Source organism: Lissotriton helveticus, chromosome 11 (assembly GCF_964261635.1).
Source record: "Lissotriton helveticus chromosome 11, aLisHel1.1, whole genome shotgun sequence".
Taxonomy (NCBI): Eukaryota; Metazoa; Chordata; class Amphibia; order Caudata; family Salamandridae; genus Lissotriton; species Lissotriton helveticus.
In genome coordinates this window covers 11944758-11961475 of record NC_136072.1, presented here as the reverse complement: position 1 = coordinate 11961475, position 16718 = coordinate 11944758, and the positions used below count along the sequence as shown (strand labels likewise).

The following is a 16718-nucleotide window of genomic DNA, read 5'->3' as shown; positions in this document are numbered from 1 at the left end:
TCTAAACGCATTTACAAGGTCAGAACAGGTGGACGCTCTTTTTCCCACCTTGCAGCCAAAAGATGGAATGAGCTCCCTTCTGACCTGGGGCACACCACCAACTATTTCCAGTTCAGAAGGAATCTTAAAACTTACCTCTTCCCTAAACCGTAAATCTCTTAGTACACACTTCAGTAGCTTTCTTGGTTTTCTAGCGCCGTGATATCCCTCGGGATGAGTGATGCGCTTTATAAAAACCGCAAATAAATAAATAAATAAATTTTAAAGGAAGGTTTTCTCCTGTTGTAAAGAGGTAATTTGACAGGTGACACTGCAGATTTTACACTGAAACATTTGGGCTACACAGGGTATGCCTGAAGTCAGGTTGGCACTGCCCCTGTAGTGGATGGCACAATAAGTGCTGCAATCCACAAGTGGCATTTAAATTCCAGGCCCTGGATACCTTTCAAAACCAAACACTAGGTACTTCTTGACAAGTTAAATGTCCCAACTAGGGATTCAAATGTGACTATTTTTAAAGGGGAAGCATGTGCACTTTACCCGTGGTTAGCAGGGGTGAAGTGCACCGAGTTTTAAAGAGGGACAGCAGATAGGGCAGAAATCTGGGGGGCGGGATCACACAAAAGATGGTAATTTCTTACAGTATCCCTTGTAGTCTAGTGTGATTGTGTATGTAATTCTTTAATGAAGCAGTGTTTGTGGTTCCACTAACTATCCCTATTTGTCTCCTGGGATTGATATTTCCCTGAAACACATTCTGCTTGAATATTGCTTAGTGGATTATGAAATGGTTGCAGTACAACTGTTTTCCTAATCCAGGTTGGGACATTGACTATGTCCTTGGTGCCCAGTTATGTTAATTTGCTTTCTAAAGTGCTCAATTTCCCAAGTGTGTTGGCGCTGGCTATAAGCATGGTAGAGAGGAACCCTCAAATTAACTTAGATCCTAATCAGTGCTAAACAGCCACATCTTCAGGGCATTCCTGAAAGCCAATACATTGAGCAAGGCTTTAATATGCATGGGAAGCGTGTTCTATGCTTTTGTTACTCCCAACAAAAAGCTACTGCTTCCCAAAGCCACATGTTTAAATCTAGGCACAGGTTCAGATTTGGCTGCAGCCGCTGCCCGTACCGGTAAGAGCGGTGGGGCTGGGTTGGGGGAGGGGGGATTTGACAGACGACCACGAAGAAAAGCTAAATAAATAACTAATTTTCCCTCGTCGTCGTCTGTCGAAATCTCCCCCCACCCAGTCCCACCTCTCTTACCTGCAGCCATTTACTTGTTTGTTTGCTGTGCTCTGTCTATGTTTTGTCATTATTGAGACATTCGGAGGTTCCGATTGCAATAACTGATACCGTGGGTGGCTCGGTATCAGACATAGAGCATGCTCTAAAGATTTATAGTCTAAAACCACTTCATTGCTTACAGTGAGACATAGGTGCTGTTTTTTTTTTTGGTCTACCACATTGCCACTGTTGTTTCCGGGATTTGACAGATGACCATGAGGAAAAGCTAAATAAATAACTAATTATTCTTCGTCGTCGTCTGTCAATCTCACCCCACCCAGTCCCACCTCTCTTACCTGCAGGGGCCTTGGCTGTTTGGCCGATGCGGACATTAAGGTCCGGCATAGAGTATATCAATTGAAACTCTTTGTTAACCCTGGGCACAAGTCAGGTAGTTGCGCTATGCGTAGCTACGCGAAGCTACGCGAAGTGCACTTCGCACTACGCGAGATACGCATAGAGCTATGCGAACTGCGTAGTGAGCTGTTCGCGATGATTGCACAGTGCTGGATGCTTGTCTGCACAGTGCAATCATTGAAAACGGCATCTTGCACAGTGCGAGCTGTTGTTTTCTGCCGCTCGAGTAGATTTTTACTCAAGCGGCAGCTTTCTCAATGCGGGGAGGTCAGGTTTCTCATCGCGAGCGGTGGTGAGCATACGCGACCACTCGAAATGAGAAACCTGACCTCCCCACGTTGAGAATCTCGCCGGGAGTTTATTTTCCTCGTTCGCGATCGCCAAACTGATGTTGCTGATCACGAACGAGGAAAAAGTCTCGCCGGGATGTCATTTTGCTCGCTTGCGGTTGCCAACTTGACGTTGAGGACCACGAGCGAGCAAAAAATGCCAACTACACCACGCTACTCGATTTTGCACTGTGCTACGTGCAATTCGCGAGCGTAACGTTAGTCTTTGTCCCTCCTGTAGAGCATAGCCTGTTAACCACCTCTCTGACTTGCTCCTTGTATTCTTCCATGTGTGCTCACTTTCTGGGAACTCTTTTTTTTCTTTTTCATGAGGATGGCATGTCCAGTTCTTTGTGCTAAAAGCACAATTCCCAAAATTCTGTTGTTTTTTGTTAGCTCCTGATGGTGGACACAGTCCCTCCTGTCCGGGTTTGTTGATTTTTGCTGATGTCAGTGTTATACACACACACTTCTCTGTCCTTGGCTGCTTCCGTGAGTTTTTCTGTCTGTGATGTACCCACTGTTTCCCTTGCTCTGTTGTTTTTTAGTTTTGTGTATTTGTGTTACATACATGATATCTTCTGCCTGGTTTTGTTTGTTTATTTGCTGATGTTTGTTTAATACATGCTGTTTTGTTGGGTCTATTGTGTTTCCTATTATCTACATATGTTAAATGCCACTTGGAACGTCGTGAACCTCTGAGGATGTGACTTCTTCCTTTTCCTCTTTCTCATTTATCTTGGCTAGCTAACAAACAGTGACAAAGCCCATCCTACTGACAGGCTTTAGGCTTATGTCAGTTGTTGTGCCATTTATCAGGATAAAATTACATCTCAGAGAGAAACCAAAATACCGGTCTGATGGCACACTATAGGACTCACAGAAATGTATTTGGCATGTACCTTTATAGGGAGCACCCACTTTTTTCATCTCACTTAAAGACCTGGCAGCACATATTTCTGTATGACTGGTCACAGTCAGCAGCTGTGGGTGCTTCCCGAAGTCTGGTTAGAGCATATTTTTCCAAAGTTAATGTTGCATGCAGTGCAAGAAACTGGGCAAGCATACAATTTAAAGGGCTAAAGTTGTCATGCAGAACAATGTACTTATTACAGTAACTGTTGAACAAATGAATGCAAGAAGATATGGGGCTGTTTTTAATGTGTTTAATATTTTAAGACTATACGTTCCTACTACTTAATAAGCCTTGCTTTATCGCTGCATTCATTTGCTTTAAAGTACACCATATGCCAATCTTTTTAAAATTTCTTTCTCAGGAGAGCGACTAGACCCCAGGTGTGTCAATTGAACTTGTTTACATCACTAACTAGTGTTTTCTATTGGAAAGGGTAGAGCCAAAGCAGTCTTGCTTAGTACCCGAGTCCTCTTCAGAAGTCAGACTTGCTTGGCAACCCAGAAATTCTCTGAAATAATGTATGAGTTTTCTTTTATGAATGCCTAGAAGAACTGAATTTTTAGTCCATTTATCACAGAAATAGTGCTGAAAATCACACCAGAAAGATGGCAATTTTTTAGAAATGTCTTCACTGGGTGACATTCCCCCCAAACTCCCCTTATTGACGTTGGGCTTGCTCGCTACGCTCGCATACGTTGATTCGTTCTGCATACGCCCAACCAGTTTCAAATTCCACCTGCCCCCCCTGGCTTTACATGCCACTTTTTAAGTCTCCTTGATTAAACCATACAATCAGGAACTAGACAAGAACTACCACCTCCACCTACTCCAATTAATGGGCATTTACAGTATGAAGTAAAACAAATCTTGGATGGTAAGAGAATCCACAGAAACCTTCACTATATGATGGCCTGGAAAGGCTATTCAGCAGATGAAAGTTCATGGGAACCAGCCTCCTTTGTTCATGCCCCAAAATTGGTGAAACAATTCCATTTGCGGTTCCCACAACAAAACTCACACAGTAGGGCGTCCTTTGAGGGGGGTGACTGTTAGGGTTTGCACCTTACAATCGGCGCAACCCCACACTCTACTTTAGTTTCCCCTTGGTTGTATCATGATTGCACTAATAATGTGTTTGTCGTACAAACGGTATTCCTAGAATTCAATGTGCACTATTTTATTATGTTTATTTGGTGCACACAGTGTATTTTGTTTATTTAAAAATCTTTCGTTTGACAGCAATATCGGTATTGACTTTGTACTGAGCAAATAAAGAACAGTTTGCATGTGCTTTTCTGTAAAAGAACATTAAGCACGCTCACAGCCACAAGATCTCATTTGCATCAGGAACACGTTGACTCTATCCCCAAGAGAATTTAAACCCGTCTGCCAAAGAAAACGTGTTTGCGCTCGTTTTTTGGCATCACTCACCTGTTTGTTCCAGCGCCCCTTCAGTCCCGATTCTGGACAACACGCAGAGTCTTGGATTCCTCCGGCGTTCCTTCAGTCTCGATTCCGGACAATGCGCAGAGTCTCAAATTCCTCCTCTTCCTTACTGCAGATATGGTTTGGAGTATGGTTACTACGGTAATGCCCCAACACTCCTCTTCTCCTTCCGGCGATCTTGGTTCCTCTCCCAAAGCGCTCTGACCTGCAATAAAAAGAAAAACAAAGCTAATTCAAGTAAGACCAATCCTGTTTTATCTTTTCTAGGAGGATCACTCATAGAGGATTTCAAGGTATTTAAAAGACAGTTTATTTATAAGAAAGTACTTATCTTAAATCCCGAGCTAAGAAAGAGACCAAGGACTTTTATTTTTGTTTTCAATCTGCAAAGACAGTGACTTTGGCTGAAATACAAAAGGAGAAAAGAAAGTGTTAAAGAACTGAGTGTTTTAAAACTCTTATATTTTGTGTCAAGTATATTTATATTTCAAGTTACAATTATAGGAAGCATAATTTCCAAATCATAGTAAGTGTGATATATATTTATTTATAGAGTTTCATAATATCTGAGATTGTGATAGTTGCACAGGATGTTAATAAAAAACTCTTGTTTTATAGAAGGGTTAATTCAGACACCAATCTTCCGCTAAAAGAAAAGGTATAGCTAAGAACAAAAGGCTGATGAAGAGGTACTTAGATAAGTTTGGTACTTTTTTTGCAGAGTTTTATTTAGCATGAACTTGACCCAAATCGGGTATCAGAGCACTTTACATAGCACCAGTTACGTTACAGGAGGACACACATTGATTTTTGTTAGGCACGGGGAGATTAAGTAATTTGCCCAGAATCACAGGAGGTTTAGCATCATTACCGAGACTCGAACCCAGTTCCCCAGGTCCAAGTTAGAGCACCTTAGCCGTTAGCCGCTAGGGCGCTCGCTTCTTAGAGCCAGAAAAATGTGTCTAAGAATATTAATGTAATTCTTTATTGTGTATGCATACAGATTTCCCTCATAGAAGAATCGCATGTTACAGTGATATATGAAACCTTCAAGTAGAAGAATTCAAGGTGTCAACATTGAATCGCAACCAGTGGAGTGTTTTGTTTGTTTTTTATTATTTTGTCCCATTTTCCCCCTTCCCCCTGAGATTTGGTCACGCCAAACTGTGATTCATTTACGGTTTGGGCTGGTGCAGATTTTTAGGGGTATAGAGAACCTTCATCCTACCTCTCAAGTTTAACTGCCTGGAATTCAGGTGAGTGAAGATTTAACACTACGGGACAGAAAGGTTCCAACCATCTTTAACCCCGAACCTGGACACTACCTGCATTGAGCCCTAACCCCCCCAAATGGTGCCTCTCCAGTCCTCAACCCCTTGGAAGTGAGGATAGAGGTGCTGTGCCAGCCCAGCTGGGATGTTCAGCAGAACCAACGCAGCACAACATATCTCCTTGTAGCCCAGCATTGGAACCGCCAATGTCTGACGCATCTCTGACACAGGACCTCGCATCCAGATCCACAGCTCATCGAAACCACTGCTGCACAATGCATATCCAATACAGGACCTCGCATTACAGGCACACACATCATCGGAACTGCTGCTACGTGACACATCTCTGACACATGACCTCACATCCCAAGCCTATAGCTCATTAGAACCGCCACTGGACGGCCCATCTGTGCTTCAAGATCTTGCATCGCAACCCCGCCATTTTGGAACCACCACTGAGTGACGCATCACCAAGGCCGGACCTCACATCACTGCCTGGTCACACCACTGCATGGCCCAACACTGGGCAGCCAGGATTGAAGATCAATTTGTCTATTGGGCTAACAGTATCCGGCCAGCACTCCACTGTGGTTGGCCTAAACTTGTGTCGCAGTCCAGTCGTGACCAGATAACCACTGATGGCGCTATGTGCTCATCAGCTCTATTTTTACACAAGTCTTTACATTTTATATCTCCCATTCTATCAATTGGATGTTTGTCATCTTTGCCTCAAATAATTGTTTAAAATGTACTCATTTTTTCAAAATTGATATGGGATTTTTACTGTTGTTTTGTTTTCACTTTATTGCTGTTTGGGTGCTGCATATATACTTCACACATTTCCTTCAGGTTAAGCCTGACTGCTTTAATGCTATGCTACAAGAGGGTTAAGCATAGGTTAAATTAGTGACTTTAGTTGTTCACTTTGATGGGAATTGTGAGTGTTGCTTGAGAAAGTCTCCCATGTTCCTCAACAAACAATTTCTCACAAGCACCCAACAATAAACAATTTTGCACGAGCACCTGTTGTGCTATCCACTAAAGTTGTAGTATTGACATGGCTTCAGCCCTATTTTTTGTAGCCTGATTGTAGCAGGGTAAAAAATGCAATTCAACCAGTCAAAATAAACTAGTTTAACAGGCAAAAAAGGCAATTTTCAATATTAATAAGTCGCCCCTATGTAAGCCATATAGCCCACAAGACAGTGTACGTGGTATTTAAAAGAAAACGATATAGAGTTGTAATATTAACATGTCCTTACAGTGACTAGCATCTACAAGGTTTTTTTCACTGTGGCAGTCCTGGCTGTCCTATGAAGAAAGCTTAAGCACAAGTTAAAATCCCATTACTGTAGTTCAGGAATGGAACTAGCTGGGTAAATAATGAAGCAACGTTTTTTTATAGGTATTACAAACACAATTCAATGGTGAAGTCAGATTTTTAATAAATACTAAGGACATGTAACTTTGAGAAAGTTGACTTTTACCTGCCTGAAACTCCTCAATTATTATTTCCTTTTTCTCTCCAGCTTGTCCCTGCCAATGAGCATTGAATAGGTGTGAAAAAGGAGCAAACAATAGGCTGACCTAATTGAGCAGAGATGAGTCATCTGTACGTCACAGATCATGCAGGGTGGAGATGAGGGCATACTTTTTGACACTGTGTCAACTCCTGCTGAAGTATTGAAATCCTGCTCTACAGAGTTGCTAGTTTTACATATAATACTAGGGGTGCACTTGAAAGGTAGAGAACAGGATGCAAAGACAATTCTTCTGTAGCCCAGTGTTTGATTGCTGGAAATCCCTGCTTTTGTCTTACCAGACGTCTGTCACTAGATTTATTATGGGGACAGTGGCTGCTTCAATTTCGATTTTAGTAATTGATGTAGGAAGCCTCTAGGAGTACCATGGTATACTCCCCATGCACATCACCGGCCTCAGCGCCCAAGTTTAGAGTGGCTGAAGACTGTCATATTTTAAATAAAATGCACCAAGTGGGTATTGTTGGTCCTGTGAACTTTTACTCTAATGGTTAGGACCAGGAATCATTCCCACCTGCTAGCTTCTGTCAGAAATAAATGTGGCATCTCTAAGCACCCTCTTCAGAACACTTTCTTGATATGAATTAGAACAGAAAAGGACTTGCCCTGCTCCCTCTTTATCCAACACAAAGAAGTTGACTTCAAGAGTCATAAGGCTGGCCTCCGGTTCAAACTACATGAAAACAACAAGCTAACAGACACTATAGGTACCTGCCTTGAGCTCCTGTGAACTTTAGAAATGTACTCCTGTGGTGCATTGGGACATAAAGGACTAATTCAAAATGAAAATCTTTGACCATGATGAACCTGATTGGTGTATCCGACCTGTGCTCCATTGCGGATCAAGGACCCGAGCAGCGAGGAGAAGAGGGGAATTCAGGGTTCTGCTGGAACTGTGAGAGGGAAGCAAGCACACTAGTGGGGCATGTTCACTGGCGGGAATTGGAGGGCCTCTATCTGTTTTAGGGGCAAATATGAGCGATTAAAAGAAATAAGAATAAACAGGCTGTGTGCACCACTGCTGCGGCCATCAAGCGCCTCTTAGCATACAGAAGTTTGTCTACATTGTTGATTGCCAAACACGCCTGATTCCTTTCTCTCCCCCTTCAATATGTAATTGGATAAGAACAAAGCAGATTTATTCTGGCTGGTCACTGCCTGACCCATGTTTCATTATTACACTGATATTTGTATCAGGCACCCAATTAAAATATGGTGATGGTATTCTTCTGCTGTCCAAAAATCATTGAACCCCGCTAGTTGACAATAGTTCAGTGGGTTCCTTCTGATGTTTCTTTGGAGATTTCTCTAAAACACATTATGTCTTTCATATTTAAGACCAGTCAGCAGAATCTGAGGAAATATACTCTATTTCAGATCTGTGTAATTTCAGCCTACAAAATAACACATTTGTTACATTATTTAAGTGCTAATTTGAAGGTTGTACTTCAGCCAAATGATGTGTGCTTGTATTGCCTATGTCGATCCAAGTATGCAGGTGCTAAGTTAAATATTGCACAGTTCATAACTGAGGGAGAACATGCGCTGCTACAAGTATTTGCAATACAATAAATGTGCAACTACACAGAGACCAAAAATGTTCATACAACTCAATGTCTATAAAGAGGAAGAAGGTGCCTCATTTAAGTCAGTTAATTTATCACTCCATGTTTGTGCCTTTACTTCACAGGAAATGTTTGGATACAAAACACACCCATGCCGAAGGGTGTTGTGCATCATTTTTTACATCCTGTCCTTAGGTTTCCTTCTCTTTCTGTTCAACTTGAAGCCAGAGTGGAAGGTGTGGGCCAACTGTACGCCGTCCACCTTGAAAGACGCGGATGTAATATTACTAAGAACCACGGTAAGGTACCTTTGTTTGTTGAGTTGGGTTGGATGATGAAGTTCACAACACAGAAAAGGCACTCGTGGTCAATAGCATGTATGCTATATAGGTATGAGACTTTGCAGAGTGCAAAGGTAGAGCTAAGCTGGGGTCAGGACACTGGAACAAGGTAGGAATCATTTACACAAAGGCAGCATGTTTATGGGTGGTGATTTCTAATGCTACCAGATGTCATTTGCTTTGAAGAGGTGAATTTTCTGGTCCTTCCTATACTGTAAGAGAATTAAGGCAGTTCTGATGTTGACACAAAATATTTCCAGATCTTGTGAAAGTAGATTGAGGTGGCCTTTGTGTTTTTGTAAGGCTGGCCTTTAACAGTTTCATCTCTCTTGCCAGCCTCATTTTTTCCAAACAAATATCATACAGAACATACATACATTTTTAGGGTCTATCACTCCATCATCCTTGATCTGTTGACATGTCATTCAAATTATACTCCTCCTACCCCAGCAAAAGACCATCCCACTTCAGCCACTGGATACTTTCCCTTGAGTAACTATGTTTTTCACTATAACATTTATACATACAGCTAAAAAAATTGTTCCCCCAAAATAGAAATTGTTAGATGCTTGCTCTTCCCAATGACTGATAGACCCGATGTATAGTGGGGTCATATCAACTATTTATATAACTCTCAAGACATTTATTATAAATTACAATGTTCATTCCTCTCTACAAAACAGCTTTGGTAAATGTATTTATCCTACTGAAATGTATCACAAGTAATTAGAATAGCTGGAGCATATGTGCAGATCTTTATGTTGAAGTCACCCCCCCCACAGCAATGTTATTGACATTAACACCACTCACCCCAAGAGAAAGCTTCACAAGGCTGCACTACCATCTCTTTACCCCTAGAGGGAGAGTTAAAAAAATAATGTCCAACTCCTGTATGCTCTTACATGGAGCATGTGGGACATTCCTGTCACTAAAACATAAACAACCAACATAAACAGTTTAATTGTGTTGTATGTACCAGTGAAAAAGGTACTTATATAAATAGTAGGTTATGATCCCCAAAAAATCAAGAAATGTATTGAAATCCGTAATTTGGACTCATTATTATGAGCCCACTTTTGCAAATAATTAATCCTATGAAAAACAAGCACAACTACTTAAATTATCAGCAGTGTGTATCCAAATGTATGTACTAAAGCCACACCCCCTCAACTTGGTGCAGCCATTTGAAGCAGGCGCTTCCGACTTGAGCTGGATCTATAATAGCAGGTGAAACCGCAGCTTTATGAAAATATTTCAATGCTATTGCATTTGACTAAGAGGGAACATCTATAAGGACGTGTGGAAATGCAGCTTCATGAAAGGATTTCAATGCATTTAATTCTACTTTTGAGGGACACCTAGTGACAGCCAGTGGAACTGCAGGTTGATATAAGATTTTCAGTGCTTTTGCATTTTGATTTGTGAGAGACACATTATAATGACTAGACGAACTGTAGATTTGTGTATGAATTTTGATGCTTTTGTATTTAATTTGTGATGGACACCTAGTAATTACTAGTGGAGCTGCAGCTGTATTTATAAAATGTCAATGCTTTTGCATCTGACTCGATAGGGACACCTAGTAATTACTAGTAGAACTGCATCTTCATTGAGGAATATCTAGATCTATTAGAGTAACAAAAGTGGATATGAACATGTTTGTGAAGGATTTTTAAGCAGTTGCATCTTACTCAAGAGGGACATTAGGCCCAGATTTATGAAGCCCTGGCGTTGCCATTGAGTGACGCACGGCAGCACAAGGGCTTCAGTGAGATTTACTAAACCTTGGAAAGACGCCTTGTGTGGCTCTCTGTGGCTTAGTAAATCTAGAGTAACGCAAGGCAGTGTTACTTTGCCCGAGGAAGGCCTGGAGCAAGGATGTTTCCACACATCCACCCATGGACTTTAGCACTTTTCCACATTTAGATAAGACTATTAAACCTGGAAATCTGCGCCTTGTGGGATGAGGTGTAACACGGAGAAATATGTTCATTTTGCCTCATTGTTTCCTCTTACTTCTTGAAGTGAGGTGTAAAGAGAGGAGAAATACCTTTATTTCGCCACAATTTTTCATCTTTCCTTATTTGCTACATTCTGCAGCACACATGGAAAGGGGAAAATGCCTCAGAGGATTGTTTTTGTGCAGGGAGGTGTCCATTCCTGCACAAAAACAATCCTGCCAGCAACACAGGCACCATTGCACCAAGAATGTGTTGGTGCTAGGCTGCAGTCAGTTTTTTGCTGCATGGTATGACTTGTTAGTGACTCTTCCCATTAGTAACAATGTGAGTATTATAACTGCTGCTCAGCCAGTGCCATCATTTATCCACTTCAGTAAGTTATTGCAAACTATTGTTATTGTTATTGTTATTGTAAGTTAGTCAGTCCTGTGTCTGGCCTCCTATTTGTGGTTCCCCTCTGGGCTTCAGGTCTGTGTCTAGCCTACCATTTGCAGTTCCCTGCTGGAATTCAGGCCTTTGTCTGGCCTCCCATTTGTGTTCTCTGCTGGGCTTCAGTCCTGTGTCAGGCCTCCTATTTTTGGTTCCCTGCTGGACTTCATGCCTGTGTCTAGCCTCCCATTTGTCGTTCCCTGCTGGCCTTTGGGCATGTGCCTGGCCTCCCATTTGTGGCTCTACGCTGGGCTTCAGGTCTGTGTCTGGCCTCCCATTTGTGGTGTCTGCCTCCCATTCGTGGTTCCATATATTGGCTTCAGGTCTGTGTCTGGCTTCCCATTCATGGTTCCCTGTTGGGCTTCAGGCCTGGTTTGGCCTCCCATTTGTGGTTCCCTGCTGGGCTTCAGGCCTGTGTCTGGCTTACCATTTGTGTTTCCCTGATGAACTTCAGGTCTGTGTATGGCTCCCCCATTTGTGGCTCTATGCTGGGCTTCAGGCCTATCCTGGACTCCCATTAATGGTTCCCTACTGGGCTTCAGGTCTGTGTCTAGCCTCCCATTTGTGGCTCCCCTCTGGTCTTCAGGACTGTGTCTGGCCTCCCATTTGGGGTTCTCTGCTGGACTTTAGACCTGCGTCTGACCCCCCATTTGTGGTTCCCTCATGAACATCAGGCCTGTGTCTGGCCTCCTATTTGTGTTTCCCCTCTGGGCTTCAGACCTGTGTCTGGCCTGCCATTTGTGGTTCCCTGCTGGAAGTCAGGCTTGTGTCTGGCCTCTCATTCGTGGTTCCCTGCTGGGCTTCAGGCTTCTGTCTGGCCTGCACTTTGTTGTTCCCCTCTGGGCTTCAGGCCTGTGTCTCGCCTCCCATTTGTGGTTCCTGTCAAGGTGCCCCACAAGTCTTACCTTTGCTTGTGACGCGATTCCACAGAGAAGACAAGAGCACCCGTCCCTGTACCCACCTGACCCTCGTGGAAGACAATACCCAGCAGGGATGAGATAGACGCAGGGATGGGAGCCAGGGGGTAGGGTTAAGGATGGCGTGGAGCTGGCGGGGCGTCCCGGTGTCAACTGGAAACCAAAGAAGATAGATCAGAGACTGTATCAGACCCGAAAAGGAACCACCCCCCACATACACACACAGACCTTGGCAGCCCTTGAGGACTCACCAATGCTCCCGGGAAGGAAGGTCCCAGATGAGAACAGCTCTGGCTGTGAATAGCGAAGGTAAGGCGCTCCTGCGCGTTACCGCCAAGTTCAAAACTAAAGAAAGCGCTCCTGCGCGTTTCACCCAAGCTAAAACAAAAAGAAAGCGCTCCTGTGCGTGTAGCTGAAAACGGTAAGCAATCACTCAACCCGTGGCATCCCTGATAAGAAACCCAAGTCTGTAGGCTGAGTTGTTTCCCTTTAGCGCTCCTGCGCGGTGAGAAACCGTAAGTACAAACCCCAAAACACAATCCAGGTCCACAAACACCCTCAAGGCGCTCCTGCGCATCAAGGTTTAAGAAAACAAAAAACGGGCAGGGCACTTTCCTGGAACCCCCAGGAGAAGGAACAAACAAGCGCTCCTTAATGGGGCAGTCTAGAGGCAAAGTAGCGCTCCAGCGCGGCTTGCCTCCTTAATGTCAGCCGAGGATTAAGAGGGCTCCTAAGGGCGGCTGACGTGACAGCCGAGCAGCGCTCCAGCGCGGCTCGTCTCCGAACTGGACAGGCAGGTCTTGGCAAGCGGGAATCTGGAATCCGAAGCACCAAGCCGGCGGGAAACGTGATGGTTATGCGTTTTCCCCCGGAAGTGCTTCGGTGCTCTGCTGCCTGGGACTAGACCGGGTACTCGACTTCCGGCCGGAAGTGAGTATTTCGGCCTCCCGTGTGTGTATGCGGGAATGGCCGGCCGTGGCAACACCGCGAACCGGACAGCACCCCCCCCCTAGAACAGAACCCCCCCTCAAACCTCCCTCGGAAGTCAGAAAAGAGGGACAGGGCGAGGGCACCGGGGATAACTCAGATGGAAAGCACGAACCATAACAGGAGCATGGCGCACATGGGACAAGGGCTCCCAGGACCGTTCATCGGGACCGCACCCCTTCTAGTCCACAAGGTAGAACAGCTTGCCCCTGGTACGACGGGACCCCAAGATAGCCCTGACCTCATACTCAACATGGCCCTCCACCACCACCGGAGAAGGGGGAGACAGAAGGGAGCCGCCAGACTAGACCGCCCGCAGAAGGGAGACATGGAAGAGCGGATGGATCTTCATGTGCGGAGGAAGCGACAGTTTCATGGCCACAGGGTTGACCACCTTCTCTATAACAAAGGGACCCACAAAACGAGGCAACAGCTTCTTGGGCCCATGCACATTCAGGTGCTGAATAGAAAGCCACACACTATCACCTGTGCGATAAGCGGGTTCTTTTTGTCTGTGAGCGTCAGCATGCTCCTTGTAGGTGTCTTTCGCCTTGGCCAGCTCGAACCGTGCCTGTTGCCAGAGTTCGCGTAGTGTCTCATGATAAGATCGCACGGTGGGCAGGCGGCTATCCTGAGGCTCCTCCCTTGCCGACGTGCGGGGATGAAGTCCATGGAGGCAAAAGAAGGGGGACATGCCGATGGCCAAATGCTTGCTGATGTTGTACGCATACTCTGCCATCCATAGCACTTCGGACCATTCCTTCTCGACCGTAAGCAGCAAACAGCGGAGGTACTGTTCCATGGTGTGATTTGTTCTTTCGGCTTGACCATCGGTCTGGGGGTGGTACGCTGAGGAGAGACGTACGTCCATCTCGAGTACCCTGCATACCTCCTTCCAGAAACAGGACACAAATTGCGATCCCCGATCCGTTATGACCACAGACGGGATGCCATGGAGGCGAACCACCTCCTGTACGAAGATCAAGGCCAGTTCGGCCGCCGTGGGCAGTTTCGTCAAGGGAACGAAATGTGCCATCTTGGTGAGGTGGTCCACTATAGTGAGAACCATGGTGTGACCAGTCTTGGTGAGCGGGAGCTCAACCACGAAATCCATGGAGATGGTATGCCATGGAAAAGGAGGCACAGGAACGGACTGCAAAAGGCCAACCGATGGTTCGGATCTGTTCTTGCCGAGCAGGCAAACTGCGCAGTTCGTCACGTGTTTCTTTGTATCGGTCACCATCGTTGGCCACCAAAACAGCCTTCGCACGAGATCGAGTGTTTTGTGGTAACCAGGATGGCCGGAGGGGACATGATCGTGACACGAGTAAAGGGCCTTCTTCTGTTCGGGTACCCCTGGAAGATGTTTTTGGTCTCCTAAGCGCCGTGAACCGCTCCCGCTTGTCCCGCCTTCTTCGTCCCCTATCGGAACAATGGGATCGGACCGTTTCTTGTCTGGTTCTGCCTGGCCGACGGAATCCATAGAAGTGACTATGCCCTGGAAGTGTTTCTCCGGTAAGATGGAGACAGGCTCGTGGTCTTTGGCGTCTTCTTCGTATTCAGCCAGCCGCGACAGCGCATCAGCCTTTGCATTGTCTTTCCGTGGCCGGAACGTGATCACGAAGTCGTACTCATGAAGAATAGGGTCCTTCGGAGCTGGCGGGCTGTGAGGGCACGTGCTGATCGTAGAAACTGCAGTTTTCTGTGGTCTGTGTAGATGGTCACCTTGTGTTTTGAGTCCTTCAGGAAGTGACGCCATTCCTCAAATGCAGTCTTGATGGCTAAGAGTTCCCGATCAGACACGGTGTAGTTGCGTTCAGCGGGTTGGAGTTTCTTGGAGTAAAAGGCCACAGGATGCAGTTGTCCCGTCTCGATGTTTCGTTGTGAGAGCACTCCGCCTATGGCGTCCCTAGAGGCGTCTGCCTCTACTATGAAGGGTTGCTCGGTGTCGGGGTGCACCAGAACTGGGGCTACGGTAAACCGTCTCTTTAGTCCCTGGAAGGCGTCGTCTGCTTTTTGGTCCCAACCAAAACGAACCCCCTTGCGCAGCAAGCGCGTGATGGGAGCTACCATCTCGGAGAATCCGATGATGAAACGACGGTAATAGTTGGAAAAACCGAGGAACCTTTGGACGCCTTTCACGAACTCCGGTGTAGGCCAAGACAGGATGGCTTCTACTTTTTTGTTGTCCATTTGGATGCCCGCCGGAGTGATGACGTGCCCCAGGAACTCAACAGATGTGACGTGAAACACGCTCTTCTCCAACTTCACGTACAGACGGAGTTTCTCCAATTGCTGCAGGACGGAACGCACGTGCTGTACGTGCTCTCCGGTGGTCTGAGAGTAAATCAAGATGTCGTCAATGTAGACGATACAAAAGACGTCGATGAAGTCTCTCAACACTTCATCAATGAAGAACTGGAATGCGGCGGGGGCGTTGCAGAGTCCGAAAGGCATGACCTGATATTCGAACAGGCCGAACTTCGTCCGGAAGGCGGTCTTCCATTCGTCACCCTTCCGGACTCTGACAAGGTGGTAAGCACCCCGTAGGTCCAGTTTAGTGTATATGGTGGCGTTCTTGACCTGGTCCAAGAGATTGGAGATTAACGGTAGCGGGAACCGGTTTTTTACAGTGATGGAGTTCATTGCGCGAAAGTCTATACAGGTCCTCAGATCCCCTTCCTTCTTCGACACGAACAAAAGAGGAGAGGAAACCGGAGATCTGGAGTGACGAATAAAACCGTTGCCAGGTATTCGTCCAGATAGGAGCGGAGGTGTATGTTCTCCTTTTCCGTGAGCGAGTAAATCCTGCTGCATGGCAACGTGGAGCCGGGAATCAGGTCTATGCGGCAGTCGAATGACCGGTGGGGTGGCAGAGTGTTGGCTCCCTTCTTGTCGAACACTTCCGCTAGGTCCAGATATTCTTTTGGTATGGTTCCTTATGAAACCATTCCCATGCCTACTACAGGCAACGAGTGTGCATGTTTGAAACGAGGGCCTGACAGGTCGACCTTTGCGTAACAGGTGCTGCAGCAGTGCTCCGATTCTAGGTGGATGGTTCTGGTCACCCAATCGATGCGGGGATTGTGCTTCACCAACCACGGCAAACCCAAGATCACCTTAAACTGAGGGGCGTCTATGACGTCAAAACTAATGGACTCGGTGTGGTTGTTTGAGAAGGACATCGTCATGGTCTCTGTTCTGTGTCAGATTGGGCAGGAAGTTAGGTCAGTTCCATCAACAGCCTTGACGGGTTCGGGTTGGGCCTTCGTCACTGTGCCAATGCCCAAGGCACGGGAAAACTCTGTATCAATGAAGCAGCCTATCGCCCCGGAATCCAACATGGCGGTCACCACCCAGGTTCTGCCCAC

At 45.7% G+C, this 16718-nt stretch overlaps 1 protein-coding gene across 1 annotated transcript in view; it reads left to right on the top strand.

Moving 5' to 3' along the window:
* Positions 1 to 16718, top strand: part of LOC144791849 (putative cation-transporting ATPase 13A4) — a 652319-nt gene that overhangs the window by 31585 nt on the left and 604016 nt on the right. The window contains exon 2 of the mRNA XM_078666632.1: positions 8838 to 9011. Within this exon, the coding sequence (XP_078522758.1) occupies positions 8838 to 9011 (174 nt within the window). The remainder of the gene's footprint in view (positions 1 to 8837; positions 9012 to 16718) is intronic.